We start from the raw sequence: 18,076 nt of genomic DNA, 5'->3' as shown, positions 1-18,076 counted from the left end.
AGGCGAGACATCTATTATGAGAGGGTCTGTGTGTGTGCGCGTACGCGTCCACGTGAGTGACTGCGTGTGTGTGTGTGTGTGTGTGTGTGTGTGTGTGTGTGCGTGAGTGTGTGTATGCATGTGAGAGTGAGGAGGTAGAGAACTCATACAGGATACACAATAAACAAGTGAAATTGGAAGTGATGAAACAAAAACTAATTTAAACGCCTGGAAATGTATTTTCTGTTTGCTAAAAGAGTTTGCTGGAGAGATGTGGAGAGACCCCTGCTACTGAACAAACACTCCATAGCAATTATTACTACACAATATTACAGAGTTATATTCTGCTGTAACCACACATAAGTTGATATTATCACTTATAGCACCTTTAGATATTTCAGAGAAAGAATATATCATTGCTGTCGGGCAGAAACCTTGGCTTGTTTGTCCATATTTCAACCTTTTATGTTTTTTTTCTTAAATAAATGTCCTACTTTGCCATACAAGAGTGTCGCACAAAAGTAGTGAAAATAACTGATCTACAGGCTCACAATTTGTCACAATGGGACCCACTGTGAGCTTGTAGATCTGCTATATTCACTATTTTATTTAAGAAACATTATTTTAAAATAATAAAAAAGGAACCGTTTTGGACATACTTTACATGGTTTCCACCCGACAGCGACGATACTGTATTTAGAAATGTATGGAGGTACTTCCTTGGCCGACTGGCATGCACTTTGCACAAGCAATTTGCAGCCCAGACAGATAAACAGAACCAGACGGGGTCAACAAAATATCATCTCCCCTCTTGCCTTTGACCTGGCGGAGATAATAAATCAACAACATACCGTAGATAAGTACAGTAAGACTAACAAAACATTGGAAAAGTAAATAAATAAAAGGAACACCTCGGAGGTGCAGTGTGTATTAATGCTGCAGCATGGAGGGGATTATGCAGTGTAGTCAAGACAATATAATGTAGAATACGTAAGAAAGTAGTCGTAAGTAAGTAGTCTTGGCAATGTTTCCGGGCCATGTGGCCCATAGGTCAGGAGCCTATCTCCTTTTTCTGTTGTGTGTGGCAGCTTGATAGTATACAAGTACACCTCCTGGACATGATGCTAGTATTTCCTTTTTATACCTATCCCACGGGGGAACTTCACTTTTCAGCTTCACCAAGCTGAGTGCTGCCCACAGAGGAGCGCCGGGGGGTTAGGGGTTAGGTGTCTTGCTCATGGACACTTCGACACATTGTTGAGAGCTGGAATTGTACCTGGGACCTCCGGGACTTCCGGGACCTCCGGTGTCACACTGTCACTAACCATTCAGCTATAGCTGCCCCAGAGTATGTCACATGATGTACAAGTGCACCCCCTGGACATGATGCTACTACGCTAGAAAGTCACAGGGACCCCCAATCCAACCCTTGATGCTAAGAGCCAAGCAGGGAGGCACTGGGTCCCATATTCATTGCCAGTGTTTGAAGCCAGAGTGTACGAATGGTTTTAAATGTGTTACCTGCAAATCATAAGTTGATTAGATCCATTGTTAACTTCAAGTCCTCCATAAAGATATATAGACATACTGTACTGTAGAATACAAGTGCACAAGTAGTATATCAGTAGAACATGTACACTACTAAGTGCACAAGTAGTATATGCCAGTATATAAAAGTAGTATCAGTTAGGTAGAGGACTGAAATAGGTTACCTCTGCTTAATGTTGGGAAACTCCCCCTAATAAGTTGAGCAAATCTGTAATATTCAATATACTGTACTGTAGGGACTTATAGTATGGTGACTATGGTCCGTCCCTGTTCCTGTAGAGTCATATTTATCTATTGTGACCTAGAATTTAAATCCGCCAGAGGCCTCCTCCTGTGTCTCCCACACATTGCCTCCCTCTCAGCTTTCTGAATTTAAAAACAAAAGCACTAAACAACTAAACTATAAAAGTCAGTCAACTGCCCACAAGAGTAACTTTATGGTTTTCTGATGCCTGGAAACCCAAGCTCGGCAGCACCTAGTAACCACCATCTACGTTGCATATGCCTGTAAAGCCTTATTTATACTTAATATAAAGGTGTCCTGCAAGATCACAATATGTCCCATTGTGACATATTGTGATCAGCTATTTTCAGTGCGGCGCAAAACTATGTATAAAACAAACTTAATTCATGTGTGAGATGACGTTGACAGGTTGAGCATGTGTCTCTTCTAGTCCATGTTATTTTAAATATTCTTAGACTTGTATTGCCAGAGGGGAAAGTAGGACAGTGTTCTCTTGTCTTTTCTGCAACAGTGAAAAGAATGGGGTCTGGTTTTTACCGTGCCAGTAGCAGAAGTGCTGGTGACACACGTCTCTGACTTGGCTTACATTTTGTAGTGATGGGCTGTTGTAAACTCGGCATTGTTTCAATTGCAATGTATCAATGTCAGGGTACTTAAAAATATGTTTTTGTATTAACTTTGTTCGCCCGTGATCGTCGTAAATACAAAGGCACCACAGTAGTTAATGACCTGAATGGCAAGCGTTTATATGCCAGCTAAAAACTGAACGTGATCAGAGAGAAAGAAAAAAAAAGATGAGTGATGGTGCTATACTCCTTTTAAATACAGTACATTGACGCATTATTACACTGGCCATGCATTGGATACTTTTATAAGAGACAAGGTTCAAGGTGGTCTTGTTCAGCACACACGCTTGGGAGGAGGCTGAAGACCACTAAATTATTATTTACTTACGGATTTAAAGGACCTTAGCTTTGTAGTAAAAAGACCATCTGGGAATCAGAAGGTAGCCACCGGTTCGACCCTTGGCCTGCTCACCCAGTCAAAGTGTCCCAGAGCAAGGCATTTAACCCTGTAAAACCCAAAAATAGAAATACTTAGGGGAAAAAAAATCAGATGGTGTTGTAGGAGTCCTAATCAGAGGAAAATGTAATGTTTTTAAAAAATATATGTTTTTGTAAGGTTTTATAGCCTAAATCATAAATCATAAATCATGCTCTAATTTATATTATGGGGGATATGTTTCACAATAATAACATATGTACATGTTCTAGACATTCTAATTAATGATCACCAAAAAAATAATAATAATATTACAGGCATTTTACTTATGTTTTTGTGAGGAATAGCTTCAGTGAAAAAGTGAGATGTTGTTCGTCCAGACTCTGGACTCAGAGATCTTGAAGTTGTGTGAACGTCAGCCTCTGTGGGGGGTATTCATATGCAAATATCGTGGCCAATGGCATTGTAATACTAAACAATAGGATCCAATGGTGATGTTTAGGTGGTAGGGGGATTTAAACCTTTTTTTGGATAAAATACAAATGTTGTAATATTACAACAGTGGTCTTACAGGGTTAACTCCTAACAGCTCCCCGCCCCATGTGCTCATGATAGCCGTCTGAGCAGTCACCAGCTTTCTGAAGCTGTAAAAATCAGAAAATACTCCCTTACCTTTCTTAAACAGGTAGACATATGAATGTGTTCATTTATACTCTAGATGTGCCTGTTGCATATAGCTGACGTGATAAAAGCACATACGCATCTAATACAGGTGCTGTTATGTTGTGAGTACCAATAAAGGAAAAGACAAATAATCACACTCTGCTGAATGAATGATTTATTCATGTCAGCAGCGTTTTGGCCAAACCTGTCCTTTGTCAAAGAGTTTTGATGGAAAGCACAGCAAACGTTGGTGAGGTGAATAAATCATCTATATGGAGCTGAGCGAGTGGTTATTCATCTTTTTACTACAGTATGTGGCACCTAGCGTAAATCCTCTCTGGGTTGATAAATCCCGGCGTTGGATGCTTTTCATGTGATGTTGTCAGATAGAGTAGATTTCCTGTTTGAATGTTGGCAAATGGTGAATGGGAAGTGCCTCCCAGAGGTGATCAGTTTTCTGTGAAACCTGCACGAAGCAACAACGTAATGAGTGTAAAGACAGACATTTTAGACGAGAGTTTTGCGTGGGATTTGTGGCTCCCCCGTGATAAACGTAGTCCTCTGGACCTCTGGTGCTTAATTAACAAAAATACTTTACACACCATAGCTTATGTCACCCTGGGACCCCTAGCAGCATCTTCCTACATGTTTGCCCTGGAGAATTATAATGAAAACATCCCACATTTCAAAAGCACAATATAGGTCCTTGTACGAGGGGGAAAAAGTGGCAACGCGACATTTGCAACCTTTTTTGTTGTTGCTGTTGAGTGGAAAGTACAGAGCGGCACTTTGCTGTTGAAAATGTCATTCGCTTCGAGCGGCACTTGTCGAAGGGGTCATGCGACAAAGTGTAAATTACCCTTAAAAATTGCGCTGGCAAATTTATACAAGATTCACCTGTGGGAGCGGGGCGCCTCATTGAGTAAAGCTCGCACATGACTGACATAAAAGCATGTCGAAACCGCAGAGCTAAATCCTTTCCCTTTTTATTTGAGTGGAAATCCCATTAAAATAGGTGTCAGTGCACGTGTAACAGAATTGAGATGCCAAGCGTAAAAAAGATGCATGAACATAACACCATGCTGGAATTAATGAGCTCAGGAAGTGCTTCATATCCCCTGCTCCCCTAACCCCTTCCCTCTATAGCTCCTGTCCTGTCTCTCCGCACTCAGTCTGCTCACTAAGTGTTAACCACTTCCACTCTGGCAGTGAAGGCCACGTTTTTCAAAATTCTCCTTCAACGTTTTCAGGCCAAGGACTCCTTAGTTGAGAGAGAGAGATTAAGCAGCATGATTCCATATAGTTTCATTGTTTGACAGCACATTCCATCAGTGTGTTTTCGGATTCATGTCAATTTGTGTTTTCAGATATTTAACCACTTGAACCGTCAATACTTAAAAAACTTGACCTTTCACTTTGTACTTAGGCCAAGGCTACACGGAGCTGGATATTTGTGAATCTAGACATTTTTTGGTGCTGTTGGGGCTTGTAGCCACACGAAGCTGGATATTTTGGCAGTGAATCTGGATATTTTTCAATCCGGATAAATAAGTGGAGAGATTGAAAAATATCCGATTCACTGGATCCGTGTAGACAGGGAACCCGGATATCTCTGAAGACTTTACTGTTCCCCCTGTAGTAACTCTGAGGACCCCCTGTTGAAGACCACTGCCCCAAAGAATTAAAAAGAAATGTTAAAGGACAGCAAAAATAGCTACAATCAACGTGCTGTGAGCTTGTAGATTGTCTATTTTAGCTATTTGTCGTACAACAAAGCATATACCGAGGTCTTAAGGGGTTAACCTACAGTCTGTAGTGCAAAGAAATTCCAATGGCACCGAATTATGTTACAGTACAATTAGGGCTGCAGCTATTGATTAACTTTTGGAATAATCGAAGAGCATGGTTTTATTATACTATACATGTTACATTATGTTTGAGAAACCAGTAAGGTCGGGAAAAAAAGGGCTCGTTTCGAGGCACAAGTCGACGCCCTGGATGTGCCAGGTGGGACTCACGACCGCAAACGCAAACTCCTTCCCATGGATGCTGTCGGAAAAAATAGGTCTATCCCGTCCCGGCCCCCAGTGGCCTAGTAGGGTTTTCACTCGAGGACGCGGGGATGGGGACGGGGACAGGTACCCGGGGACGTTAACATAATGTACATATTACACATATGAATTAACTTCGAAAAAAATGTAATAGATTTTTTTTTACTATTAGTCAGATGGACCACTATTTTAGACTTTGTCGTACACCGGTGCCACAAATAGCAGAAATAGCAGTTAAAATAGCGAGCTTGTAGATGGCCTTTTTTCAGTATTTTTTGGGGTTTAAATCGATTTTTTTCCCAGATGAAATCGATTACTTTGATTAGCTGTTGCACCCTTAACATGTATTTCAATGGCTTATGATCCATGTACTCTGTATTGTTTGTCATCTACTGTAGGAATCTATCATTATTGTAATTATTGTTCTATGTTTGCTAAAAGGCTAAATGTTGAAAATGTAAATGCATTGAAAGAATGCATTTGCAATTGTGTTTTCTTTTAATACTGCTGTTTACCACTGCTCCTGTGGGATCTTTGTGATGTAGCACTGTTTGTTTGCTTTGCACTGAAGTTGTTTGGTGTATTTTCAGCTAGTTATGTTCACACCCTGGGGTTTGGATCTGTCTGTCAGTCAGTCTCTTGTCGCCAAATGCAAGTGGTGTGAAAATGAAAAATGCTCAGTCCTGCCTGCCTGCTGCGTCTATCTGTATGTGAGGCCACAGCGTGCATGTGACTTGCATGTTCCTTTACAGAGCGTGGGGATGGCGGGCATCTCACTTTATCTTATCAACAGCTTCAGCTTGGTTGACTCCGCTCGCTGAATGACAACGAAGTGAATCCATGTGAATCATTGCAATTTCTGCCGTGAACTCAAGCTTGATTAAACCCGGGAAATGCCTTGTAAATAACACTGCCGTGTATCACTTTCAATGTTTAGAAACCGGAGACATTAAATGGCCAGTTCTAATCTGCGGTAAGTCCCCCCCCCTCGGAGCGCCCGTCTCAGTGTGAAGTCTCTCTTGTCCTCCTTTCAAGGTGGTCTACAAGAATAATGAGTTCAGACTGGAGCTGTCGCATCTGGCCGCCATGCAGGACCCGAGGGTCAGTATCCACGGCGATCTGATCTTCCACTGCGAGGACGTGGAAGCCCTGGAGCCGGTCACCTTTGACACTCCGTCCGCCTACCTGACGCTGCCCCGGTGGAACGTCAAGAGAACGGGCTCCATATCCTTCGACTTCCGCACCAGCGAGCCCAGCGGCCTGCTATTATTCAGCCAGGGCAGACTGCAGGGCCCGCAGCTCCCGGACAGGAAGCCCCGGGCCGACTACTTTGCTCTGGAGCTGATGGACGGGTTCCTGTACCTGCTCATGGACATGGGCTCTGGCAGCTTCAAGATGAAGGCCAGCAACAAGAGGCTGAACGACGGCGAGTGGTGCCACGTGGACTTCCAGAGGGAGGGACGCAAAGGTAAGAGCCTCGTGTAGTTAGGGCCGTCACACTTATTACATAATCGTCTAATCGTGATTATTTGACATTATCGCAGTTATTTTGTCATAATCGTCATAATCGTGAATGTTGAAAAATGTCAGAAATAGTGGAAATAGCAGATCTACAAGCTCACAACGCGTCGCATCACTATCAATGTTATTTTTTAAGTAGTAAGTTGTCAAATATGTCAGTAATTTATTTGTGTGTTTAGGTTATGTATCATATCTACCATATGCAACTTCAATGCCTAAAAGCCAAACAGAAATGTAATTGTCAATGACAAAAACACAATTAAATCGTTAATCGCCAATTATTTGAGTGACAATTAATCGTCATGTAAAATGTCATATCGTGACATTGTAGTCACGATATGACATAGTGTAGTGTAGTGTAGTTCTCCGACAAATGCACCGTGTAGAGTTTACAACTGTAACGGCACAAAAGGTCTAGGACTCCAGGGGCAAATAGACCGTGACATATTCACTATTACACTGTGTTAGCGAAAAATAGATGTTTTATTTTACAATAGGTCGGTAAGAAAATAGTGAATTGGTACAAAAGCCTTTCTCTTTTTTAACAATAGTTTAAATAGTAAGAAAGCTACAGTATAAGCGGTGCAAGGCTGCAGGCCTGACTCAGAGCTGAATAACAAAGAAACAAACAACACATAACGAAAATAATGGTCTAACACAAAATAGAAACAGAACAGAAATAGGCTATAAATAAATAAGGACACTTAACAACAACTTAACCAAAGGCAGCCTTTCCGAAGGGCTCAAATCAGGACAAACCAAACGAAACAAAGAACAAACAAATAAACTGTTATCAAACCATTGAGATTTTAACCACTTGAACCCTATAGCATCCCTATTCTGGGCATACTAGGCTAACTAACAAAAATGGATGAATATTTGGCTAAATTGACTAACATTTGGCAAACATTCGTCAAAAATAGAAGATCTAATAGCTCACAACACATTGCATTGCATTGTGAGCTTAGATTGGTTATTTTCATTATTATTTTATGTACAACAGAGTATATGGGATTTAAGTGGTTAACCATGATGAGCCAAGATTTATGCTTATTTTCCTCCCAAAAAGTAAAAATAAATAAGAATATTTTTCTACTGAAAAAATATATAATACGGTAATCATTCCAACCAAGCAAAACCTCCCATGAAAATGTACTGGAAAGTGTCCCGGAATTAATCAGAAGTCTTTTGACCCTTTAGTTTGCAGCCGTTAAACACCTTCCACCCTCTTCTACCTTTTCCAACCCTGTAAGCCTGTCTGTCTTACTGTGACTCTGAATTACATCATCATTCTAGGTCAGTGTTTTTTTCTTTTTGCCCAAGGCACACCAAAGGGCAAGTGAAAATCGTCTACGCACACCTGTATTCATGTCAAAATAGCCTCTATAACACATGTTAGCACTCTGTAAACGTTTATTTTGTATTTACGTATGGCAAAGAAAGGTTGACAAATTGATTGGAAACTTGATAATTAACTTGCTAAAATAACAAAACTCATTTGTACCGTATTGGTCACAAATATAAATACAGTATGAGGTAATTAAATGATAGAGAGAGACTGTGTGTGTGTGTGTGTGTGTGTGTGTGTGTGTGTGTGTGTGTGTGTGTGTGTGTGTGTGTGTGTGTGTGTGTGTGTGTGTGTGTGTGTGTGTGTGTGTGTGTGTGTGTGTGTGTGTGTGTGTGTGTGTGTGCGCGCGCGCACATGCACGTACGAGAAGAGAGAGACAAAGCTATGAATAGAGATGCACTGACAATGAAAACTCTGCGTGAACAACACAGTACCTTGGGTTTGTTTTGATGAAAAGTACTAAAAAGAAAGAAATGGGGAATAGAATTTGTATTGGGCAATGAGTGTGCATTTGTGGTACTGACATATGCTAGTAATTTAAATAAATAATTCATAACTGTCTAGTTTTACAGTGTATATTGCAATCAGACAGAGATACAGACAGATAAGGTTGAAACAAAGATACAGGTATGGGTAGAGAAGTACAGAATAAGTAGTAACACAAAAAATAGGATAACAATAAATATAACATAAAAGACAGCATAATTTGACTTGACTTCCGATCTGGCCCACATGCGCCTGGGTTGGTCAGGTGTGCATACTATATAGGCCATCAGTAGGTGGAAATAGAGGCGTAAGTATTGTGTGCATTCTATCACCAATAAAAACGGCATATAAATAGAATGAAATACGCTTTGAATAATGTATTGTTGACACAAAATCCCAAGGCACACTTGAACATGTTTCAGGAACCACTCTAGGTTTACCTCTGTGGCTATGTTCTCTTGCAATGTTGGTGTTATAGTAATTATTATGTATTATTGTGGTGAGACTGAGAGAGTTACTTATGAAGGCATTTAGCAGATGCTTTTAACCAGAGCGACATAGAAAGTGCAATACTCAAGTAAGCGGCGTGAATCCTAAACAACCAAAAACAGGAAAACGGCTAATTAGATAGTTTGCCAAAAATAAAGTAAGTGCTACAATGTAACTAACATTGCTGGTACTGTACTGTACATTACAGTACAGTACTACATACTGTACTTGGCATCTAAGCTCGAGCAAACAGTACACATTTATCTAAATAACATGCATGGCATCTGTGAACAAGTAAACAAACATATAGCATAAAATGCTTAACATAACTAGCTTTTATCTACTGTAAATAGAAGGAACAAGGACTCTTGGGAGATGAGTTGGGAGTGTTGAGTTTTCAGACTCTGACAACTCACAAGTTGAAAGTTGTTCTGGAAAACAGCATCTGCTAAACACCTAAAAATATGAATGCAACCAGGGAAAGCCTTCTGCTACGCTTTGTTTGAAGCCTACTGTTCTTTGTGTCCCTTTGTCCCTCTGGTCCTATACTGGCTGCTGGAGTAGAGGGGGTTCTGAGCTGTGAAATCGCAATCATTGTGCCAGCTCATTGGTTTATTCTCGCGTTGTCTTCAATCGCCTTGACACATACATGCATAGCCAGATTTAATTACAAGAATTATTTTTAGTCACCGTAATCTTGTGTATGACATTTTGAAAATTGTCTTAACCTATTACACAAGTGGCCAATTACGGAGACACCCACTTCATGTGGGGGGAAAATGTCTGCTCCGTCTACTGCTGAAACGCACAGGGCAACTGTTACAAAGATCTGGCAAGATTTATACTTTTTTAACATAAATAAAGTTTTAGTTTCCAGTCTCCGTTCCGTTCATAAGGTCATGGTTTGATGTTGCTAGGCAGCGGCTGCGACTGCGTGGACACTCTCCCGAAAAAAAACCAAACAATGCAGACACAAGCATCTCCTGCATCCTCAAAATCTCACCCTTTGTTAACACAGTCTCCCATGAATGCTTAATACAACCCACACAGCCACCTGTCCTCGTTTACTCTCACACTAAAGCGATATATATATACAGTGTGAGATCACATTGACTCATAACGCTAACCCACCACCTCGCCCCCAGGCTTCATCGCCGTAAACAGCCACAGCAGCCCCTTCACCGCCAACGAAGGCAGCGAGATCTTAGACCTCGACGGGGACATGTACCTGGGCGGTCTACCCGAGGAGAACCTGGGACTGGCGTTGCCGCCGGAGGTGTGGTCGGCCACTCTCAACCTGGGCTACGTGGGCTGCGTCAGGGACCTCTTCATCGACGGGCAGAGCCGCAACCTGTGGAAGCTTGCGGAGGTCCAGAGCGCCGCCGGAGTGAGCAGCTTCTGCACCAGGGAGACCCACGTCCGCTGTTCCAGGGACACGTGCGCCAACGGCGGGCTGTGCAGGGAGGGCTGGAACAGGCACATCTGCGACTGCACCGGAACCGGCTTCCTGGGGCCCAGCTGTGAACATGGTAAGAGGTGCTGCGGAAGGTGTCGACTAAAGCAGTGGTTCTCAAACATTTTTCACGTCAAGGACCCCCGAATCGTTATGTGTTTGGCCCACGGACCCCCCAAATGATGTTGTGCCCTGCAGGGAAATCCACAAGAGAAGATTTTTCAAGTTTAAAAAATAGGAGATCTATAAGCTCACAAGATGTATTGTAACGCAACTAAGCTCGGCTATTATTGAATAGGCAAAAGGTGAAATGGGGCATAAGTGTTTAACCCATTAAAACCAGGAAAGCATTTTTGTTATTCGCAGTTACCATCAAAACCTCCAACGGCTGTCAGTCAGTCTGTCTGTCAGTCTGTCCATCACACGTCACGTCACACTTTTGCCCTACTCATATCTCAGCCACCGTTGCCCCTATCCATGCCAAACTTTGCGCACACACTCCTTGGCTGCCAAACCACAACCGCCACCCCTCATTTCTCACATGGCCCTCTTCTAGTGCCACCATGTGGCCGATTCTTGCAAAACTCATTTTCTCCTACAGATTTTGCCCTAAAATCACGCAAAGCGGTACACAATATCTCTAAAGTCATGTCATCAACATGGATCTGTCCCATTTCCCATATTCCCTCCTGATTGGCTACCATTGCCTTCTAAAGTTTGTGTATGCGACCTGGCGGTCGCTCATCTCCCGATTAGGGAGTCTTACTGGTTTTAGATGTTAGCGTTGGATATTCAAAAGTAGCAGATATACAAGCACACAGCTCATCACTTAGTGGCACGCTGCAAGCTTGTACATCTGCTATTTTTGAACATTTTTGAAAAATCTTTAAATAACTGCTGGTTTAGAAGGCATTTGTAGAATCGGCCTCAGGTGGGGGTCTTGACTTAACGGGGACCCCTTGGAAACCCCCTCGAGTCCCCGCACACCATGTTGAGAACTACTGGACTAAAGGGGAAGTGGGGAAAACACAAAGCTCACATATATCAGCGATTAGGATTGATTGGAATATATCCTCAAATAACAATGAAAGTGGAAGAATTCTACGACGAGGCATCTAAAAGTTAAATTACAGGACCATTCCTTTAGTGATTTATTGATGAGCTGTCAGCGTCCGGGCTGGTGGTGGTTGAATAAACTGATGAATTGTGGAACTACAGCCTGGAGCCTATCATTGCGCCAATAGAAATGCCATGATTCCTCCTCAGCTTAAATCGGATCCCTTTCTCACAGCGGCAAACAAACACTGCCTGCTAATAGCATGAGGGATGTGTTGAATCCATCGTATTGAGATATGAGAGAAAAAAGAAATCATTGGAAAAGATTATTATACTCTGTCTTCATCATCTTCTGCTTGGCAGATTGTTTTTATGCTCCAGGCTCTCTCTGCCCTCTGGTGCAAGCAGAATAAAACTGCAGCCTGAAATGGAGTTGCATCCCCAAAATGAGATAGCCAACCGTTAACGAAATTGACACCTACTGATTGCGGGCATGGAATATAAATGACTTACTTAAAGTCATGAGTCATCTTCAGTGCTTTTTGGTTGTTCAAAAAAAGGTGATGTCTTTGAAGAAAACATAAACTGTGTTTTTGAAATATTAAACCATGAATTTCAACTAGCAAAAAACACCTTTTTCGCGGTCGGGTACCAGATGTTACCGGTGATGCTAATTAAAGTTCTGTTCCATTTAGTGAAACCTTCTACTGAGCCAAAATGTGCAATAGCAGCACCCTGACTCTGTTTGACCTGAATGGAGCGTAACTTTAATTAGCAGCATTGTTAACACCTGCGTTTTACCCCACTATAAAATGTTAACACTTAACATAGCTTAAAGTTATTTTGTAAAAATGGCAGCTGTGAAAAAGATTTCTTTGTTTAGCCATTTGGACCATAAGCATCTCCCTAACAAGGAATGTTCCAACCTAGGTATAGTTCAGACATGTAGCAGATGGTATCGTGGGATAAAGGAAGTCAGAGTTACTACAAGGGGGCCGCCAAATCTATGTGTGATAGGATCATTCTTTTAAATGAATAACTTGAACCCTCACATCCCTATTCTGAGGAGAACTTTAGCCACAAATAGCAGATCTACAAGCTCTCAACGCCTCGCAGTTGTAGATCGGCTATTTTTGGCAAATAAGTTTGGTTTAGAGGAGAAAAAAAGAGCAGACCAAGTACAGAGTGAAAGGTCATATTTACTAAGTAAACGATCAACGGTTTAAGTGGCTAAATGTCTGAAAAAGAGAAAACCGCATTAACACGAATCCAACTTAGACTGATGACAGTGCTGTCAAACAAGTCCATGAAAATCTGCAACACAATTTTATACAATATGTAGTGGGGGGGTCTCTGCTTTATCTTCCTCTTAGCTAAGGGGTCCTTGGCCTGAAAACGTTGAAGACCTCTGTCTTAACCCATTCAGAATGGGTACACATTATTGTGTATCATTATTTTATGCTTTAACTATTGAAAAATAGCAGATCTACTCGGTGCACCGAGTGCCGCGCTGCGAGCTTGTAGATCTGCTATTTTTCAGCAAATGTGGCCAGCCATCGTCAAAGAAAAGGTCCTTTTCACTTAAATGGAGCTCAGTTAGTCTGTTCTTGAGAGACTACTATGTCAGTGGTTCTCAAACCTTTTCATGTCAAGGACCCCCAAAATGATATTTATTTGGCCACGGCCCCACATCTCACAATATATAGTTCCAGGGACCACCCAGAAGCAAAATTTGAGTTACAAACGTTCGCTTTTGAAAATACATATTCAAAGATTTGCACAAATTTCCGCGACTTTTTCAAAAATAGCAGATCTACAAGCTCGCAGCGCGGCACTCGGTGCCGCGCTGTGAGCTTGTATATCTGCTATTTTTCCACTGGTTAAAGCATTCAATAATTCTAGGCCTGAATGGGTAAACCCTTCTCCTCTATGCCTGGTCTCCCCCAGAGGGCACGGTGCTGAGCTACGACGGCAGCATGTACCTGAAGGTGGTCCTGCCGGCCACCCTGCACATGGAGGCTGAGGACGTGTCCCTGCGCTTCATGTCCCAGAGGGCCTACGGGCTCCTGATGGCCACCACCTCGCAGGAGTCCGCCGACACCCTGCGCCTGGAGCTGGACGGCGGACGGGTGAAGCTCACCGTCAACCTGGGTAATGTCTGGCTGCGTTCGTACCGGGGCCGCAGCAGCAGGTTCCAGCAACACGACGGTGTCGGCGTACCCCGGAAATGCAGCTGACCTACAAACTCGACGACGCGTTGCGGGGGATGCGACGCGCCGATGAGTTTGTAGGTCGTCTGTTTTTCGCCGCGTGGCGCTGTCGTGTGATGGAGCAGACATTTGGTTGTCTCCAGGACGTCTCTCTTGTCTTGTTGGTTTAGCCGGTTCTTATTGCAATGGTCTAGGTTCGGTCCAACTCCTCCCAATTACAGTCACTCAAAACATGGACTGCCCCTCCTTTCATTTGATCCCGTTTTGTTCTCTTGTGTTTCATTCTTGTTAAGAACTTAATTTCATTTTAAGGTGAAAGTATAGGATTATGCAAATTATGGAAACATCTAATAGCTGTAAAAAAAAACTAAGTGGAATTAATACAATTTCAAGAACACTTTGGGGTGTCGTGCTATGAAGACAATGCTGTGTGTCGGTGAGGACTGTGGGGGGGCTGTATTTCAACAGATCAATACAAAGGCACTTCAACTGGGAGATAAAAGCAAGCCATCTGAGGCAAACAACAAAACAATGGCTGTTTAACAACTGTCCACTTCGACCTGCACATAAAAAGCCAAGTGAAGATTGTTTCGTTGTTTGCCAGCTGTTTGAAGGAAAGCTGGCTGGTTAATCTGCAAATGAAAGCAGTGCTAATCTTTTGTAATACAGACCTCAACATTTCATATAGTATGTTAATCCAGTTCCTTCAGATTTATTCTTGAGGTTGTAGTTTTCCATGCAAGTGTCAACCAAGCATTAAGCCATGATGTTGCCAAATGTAATTGTTGCAACATTTAGTTAAATACACCATATTTTAAGTGATCTTGAACAGTCAGTGGGATTTTAGGACATGACATAAGATTAGTTTGATAATCAGCTGTGCTGTATGTAGATTGGTTTGGATTAGGTGCTTCCTCTATGGGTGATATAACTCCCAATTTATTGGTCTTCTTGCAAAAATAAACCATCATTTTATTTCTGCTCATAAATGCATAAAAGTGCATGAATAGGCATTTATCGTATAATGGAGAAATTGAACATTTGGAGAAAAAAAAAACACTACAAACTACTTTGAATAATTATAAGTCTAAATTAATAAATACATTGTAGTTTTTTCTTTTCTTTTCTTTTCTTTTCTTTTCTTTTCTTTTCTTTTCTTTTCTTTTCTTTTCTTTTCTTTTTCAAAATGATCCAAAAGCCTGAATGGTGGCAAGCACAGTTTTGGGTGACTGTATACTGTATGTGCATACATACATACTACCCCTGTTGTTCCTCTTTTTACTATACCATCACATTCTCTCTTTCTCTCTCTGCTTCTCTCTCTCTCTCTCTCTCTCTCTCTCTCTCTCTCTCTCTCTCTCTCTCTCTCTCTCTCTCTCTCTCTCTCCATCTATCCCTCACTCTCGCTGTCCATCAGTGGGTGTGTGTGTGTGTGTGTGTGTGTGTGTGTGTGCGAGTGTGTGTGTGTGTGTCTTTTTATCACTCTCTCCCTTGCCATTTCAGTTTTTCTCTCTCCCACTTTCTTCCTCTCGCTATCATTGTGGTCTCTCTTGTCTGTCTGTCTCTTGTTCATCCACTATTCTCTCTCTCTCTCTCTCTCTCCCTCTCTATCTCCCCCCCCCCCCCTCTCTCTCTCTCTGTCCTTATCAGTTCTCCCTCCAGTGGTTTCAGACCCAGTCTGACCATTTCAACCCTTTTCAGCCCTTCAAGGGCTTGGTCTTCTGCAGTTCCAGGAGGAGACAGTCAGAGACCAGAGCTGTCATTTCCCCATGACGATGACATGCTGCTCGCCATGCTGTTCTTCACTTACTGGCCTGTCCATCAATTTACAGCCGTTTCATTAAGCACTGGCAGCCAGCCATGAGGAACTGTCACACACACAGACACACACACATACACGCGCGCGGCTATACGCAAACGGCGTGCACATTGCGTGCACACGGTTTTCCATCACACATGCGCCCACTAGGGATGGGACGATATCAAAATTTCATATCACAATTATTGTGACCAAAGAAATCGCGATTTACGATATTATCGTGATAATCAAAATATCCCCAACGTCCATTATCCTGGGGCGGAACATTTGCCAAAAAATAGCAGATCTACAAGCTCACAACGCGTTGCAAGGCAACGCGTTGTGAGCTTGCAGATCGGCTATTTTTTGGCAAAGAGATTTCATAGAGAGTGAAAAAAATACTGTATCAAGTACGTATATTATAAGTACCTTTTACCAATTATAGAGGGTTTAAAAGGTGAATTGATCCCAGTGCATGACGGAGGACGCTATCACGATAAATTAAATCTCCACGATTCATTCCATTATCGCGAGTGTTTTTTATCACGATAAACGATAATATCGCTTATCGTCCCTCCCCTAGCGCGCACACCTTGAATTCGGTCTATTATTTAGCTTTTTTGACGACGTCGGTTTTGGCAATTATGCGGCGATCCATGCCACGACACAGCAAAATCTGGCATCGGGTCGGGCTTTAAACGAGACACTTTGCTCTGGTCCCTGGCTGTCTGCATCCACTGGTCTGTGCTGGTTGACAGCTTGAGAGCACGCCTCAGCCACATCAACCTTACCGTGGGGCCCCCGCAGTGTCAGCCTAATGAGGCTCGCCCCTGTCCTGTCTCACCGAGGAGGACGCTCTATTATTTGTCCGTCTTCGGGTGATTCCTCTGCCACAGGTCCTGCTTGTTAAGGGTCAAGCTGGAGGAATCCTATTAGCATTGTCGAGATTAGCATAACATCAGCATAGGGCCTAGGTCTCTAGGATGTTGTTAACAGCACAACATAATTCAGCACTGTGTGTTTTCAAGTTTCAATTCAATCCGATGTATATGGATGGATGGCCCTTCCATCACTTTTATTGATGACAAATGCTGTCCCACCCCTGTCTATAGCAGTGGTTCTCAAGCTTTCCAGGCCTCGACCCCCAAAATAATCATATTTTAACTGTGGGGACCCCCCACCCTGACAAGCACTAAGAGTCGAGGCATTATATTTTGTATAACATGGTTCTATTGTGAAAATAGAGGATCTACATGCTCACAACGCCTCGCAGCGCGAGGCGTTGTGAGCATGTAAATCGGCTATCTACACAATTTCTGCCTCTAATATTTGACAATTTGGCCAATGTTTCATTAGTCATTTTAGAGGTATTAAAAAGTCCTTAAATTGTCACTTTAGAAATGTGCAGATACCCTCTATACACGTTTGTTTACTGTTGAGGGAGAAAACAATGTTTCACATTAAGGTAATCATCTGGGGACCCCCCAAAATAATTTAGGGGGTCCCGACCCACAGGTTGAGAACCACTGGTCTATAGGACAATGGTTGTTTTTTGTCGACCATGACCTTACATTACCTTCACATAGTGTAGTTTCAAGTGTCCGCCAGACACTTTCTTTTAACCAACCAATAGCAGAATTGTGTCTATGTTTATGCTAGGCTGGAAAGATTGATGGTGCCACACAGAGTCCAGTATGCTCGGATGAACTATAATTCATACAAAGTGGACACAGACGTTCAGCTGACAGAGCATACTTGAGCTTTTCCACTGCAAAATTAATCTTCCCCAACCAGCAATAGCTAATTAAGAAAACACAATAAAGTGTAGAAATGATCATGAGTGAATGTATTGCCCCTAGAACCATCAACAACTGGATTCATTGTGCTGTAGGGTTCGTTCTTTTCTTTTCTTTTTTCACATGTAAGGTCTACTGTGGCTGAAGTGTGCAAATCACCCTTTACCTCTGTCTATTACTTAGAGATTCTACTCCCAGGAGGCTTGTTCAAGCAAGGCAAAAGCACTGTGTCATCGTCTACCATTCACTTTATATTCAAGGCGGGAGTCAAGGTTGGCCGTGATGAGTTAATTCAACTTGATCTCTCAGCCCAGACCTATAATCCAGACCTAACCTACTGCACTTTAATGTTTCCTGCAGTGAGTCCAGAGACCATGTCAGGGTTAAGACCTCCATCTCTGGAATCACATACCCTTGGTAGACTAACAGCAT

General features: G+C 42.4%; 1 protein-coding gene across 1 annotated transcript in view; it reads left to right on the top strand.

Annotated features, from left to right (window-relative positions):
- nrxn2a (neurexin 2a) overlaps nucleotides 1-18,076 on the top strand; it is a gene marked incomplete at both ends in the record, with an annotated part of 219,172 nt that overhangs the window by 68,344 nt on the left and 132,752 nt on the right. The window contains 3 exon segments of the mRNA XM_080749320.1: nucleotides 6,523-6,955; nucleotides 10,477-10,860; nucleotides 13,788-13,991. Coding sequence (XP_080605446.1) covers nucleotides 6,523-6,955; nucleotides 10,477-10,860; nucleotides 13,788-13,991 — 1,021 coding nt within the window.

The sequence above is a fragment of the Nannobrachium achirus genome (genome assembly GCF_963921795.1).
Source record: "Nannobrachium achirus genome assembly, chromosome: 19".
In the NCBI taxonomy this organism is placed as follows: Eukaryota; Metazoa; Chordata; class Actinopteri; order Myctophiformes; family Myctophidae; genus Nannobrachium; species Nannobrachium achirus.
Note: the sequence above shows the minus strand (reverse complement) of the source record. Positions and strands in the feature narration are given on the sequence as shown.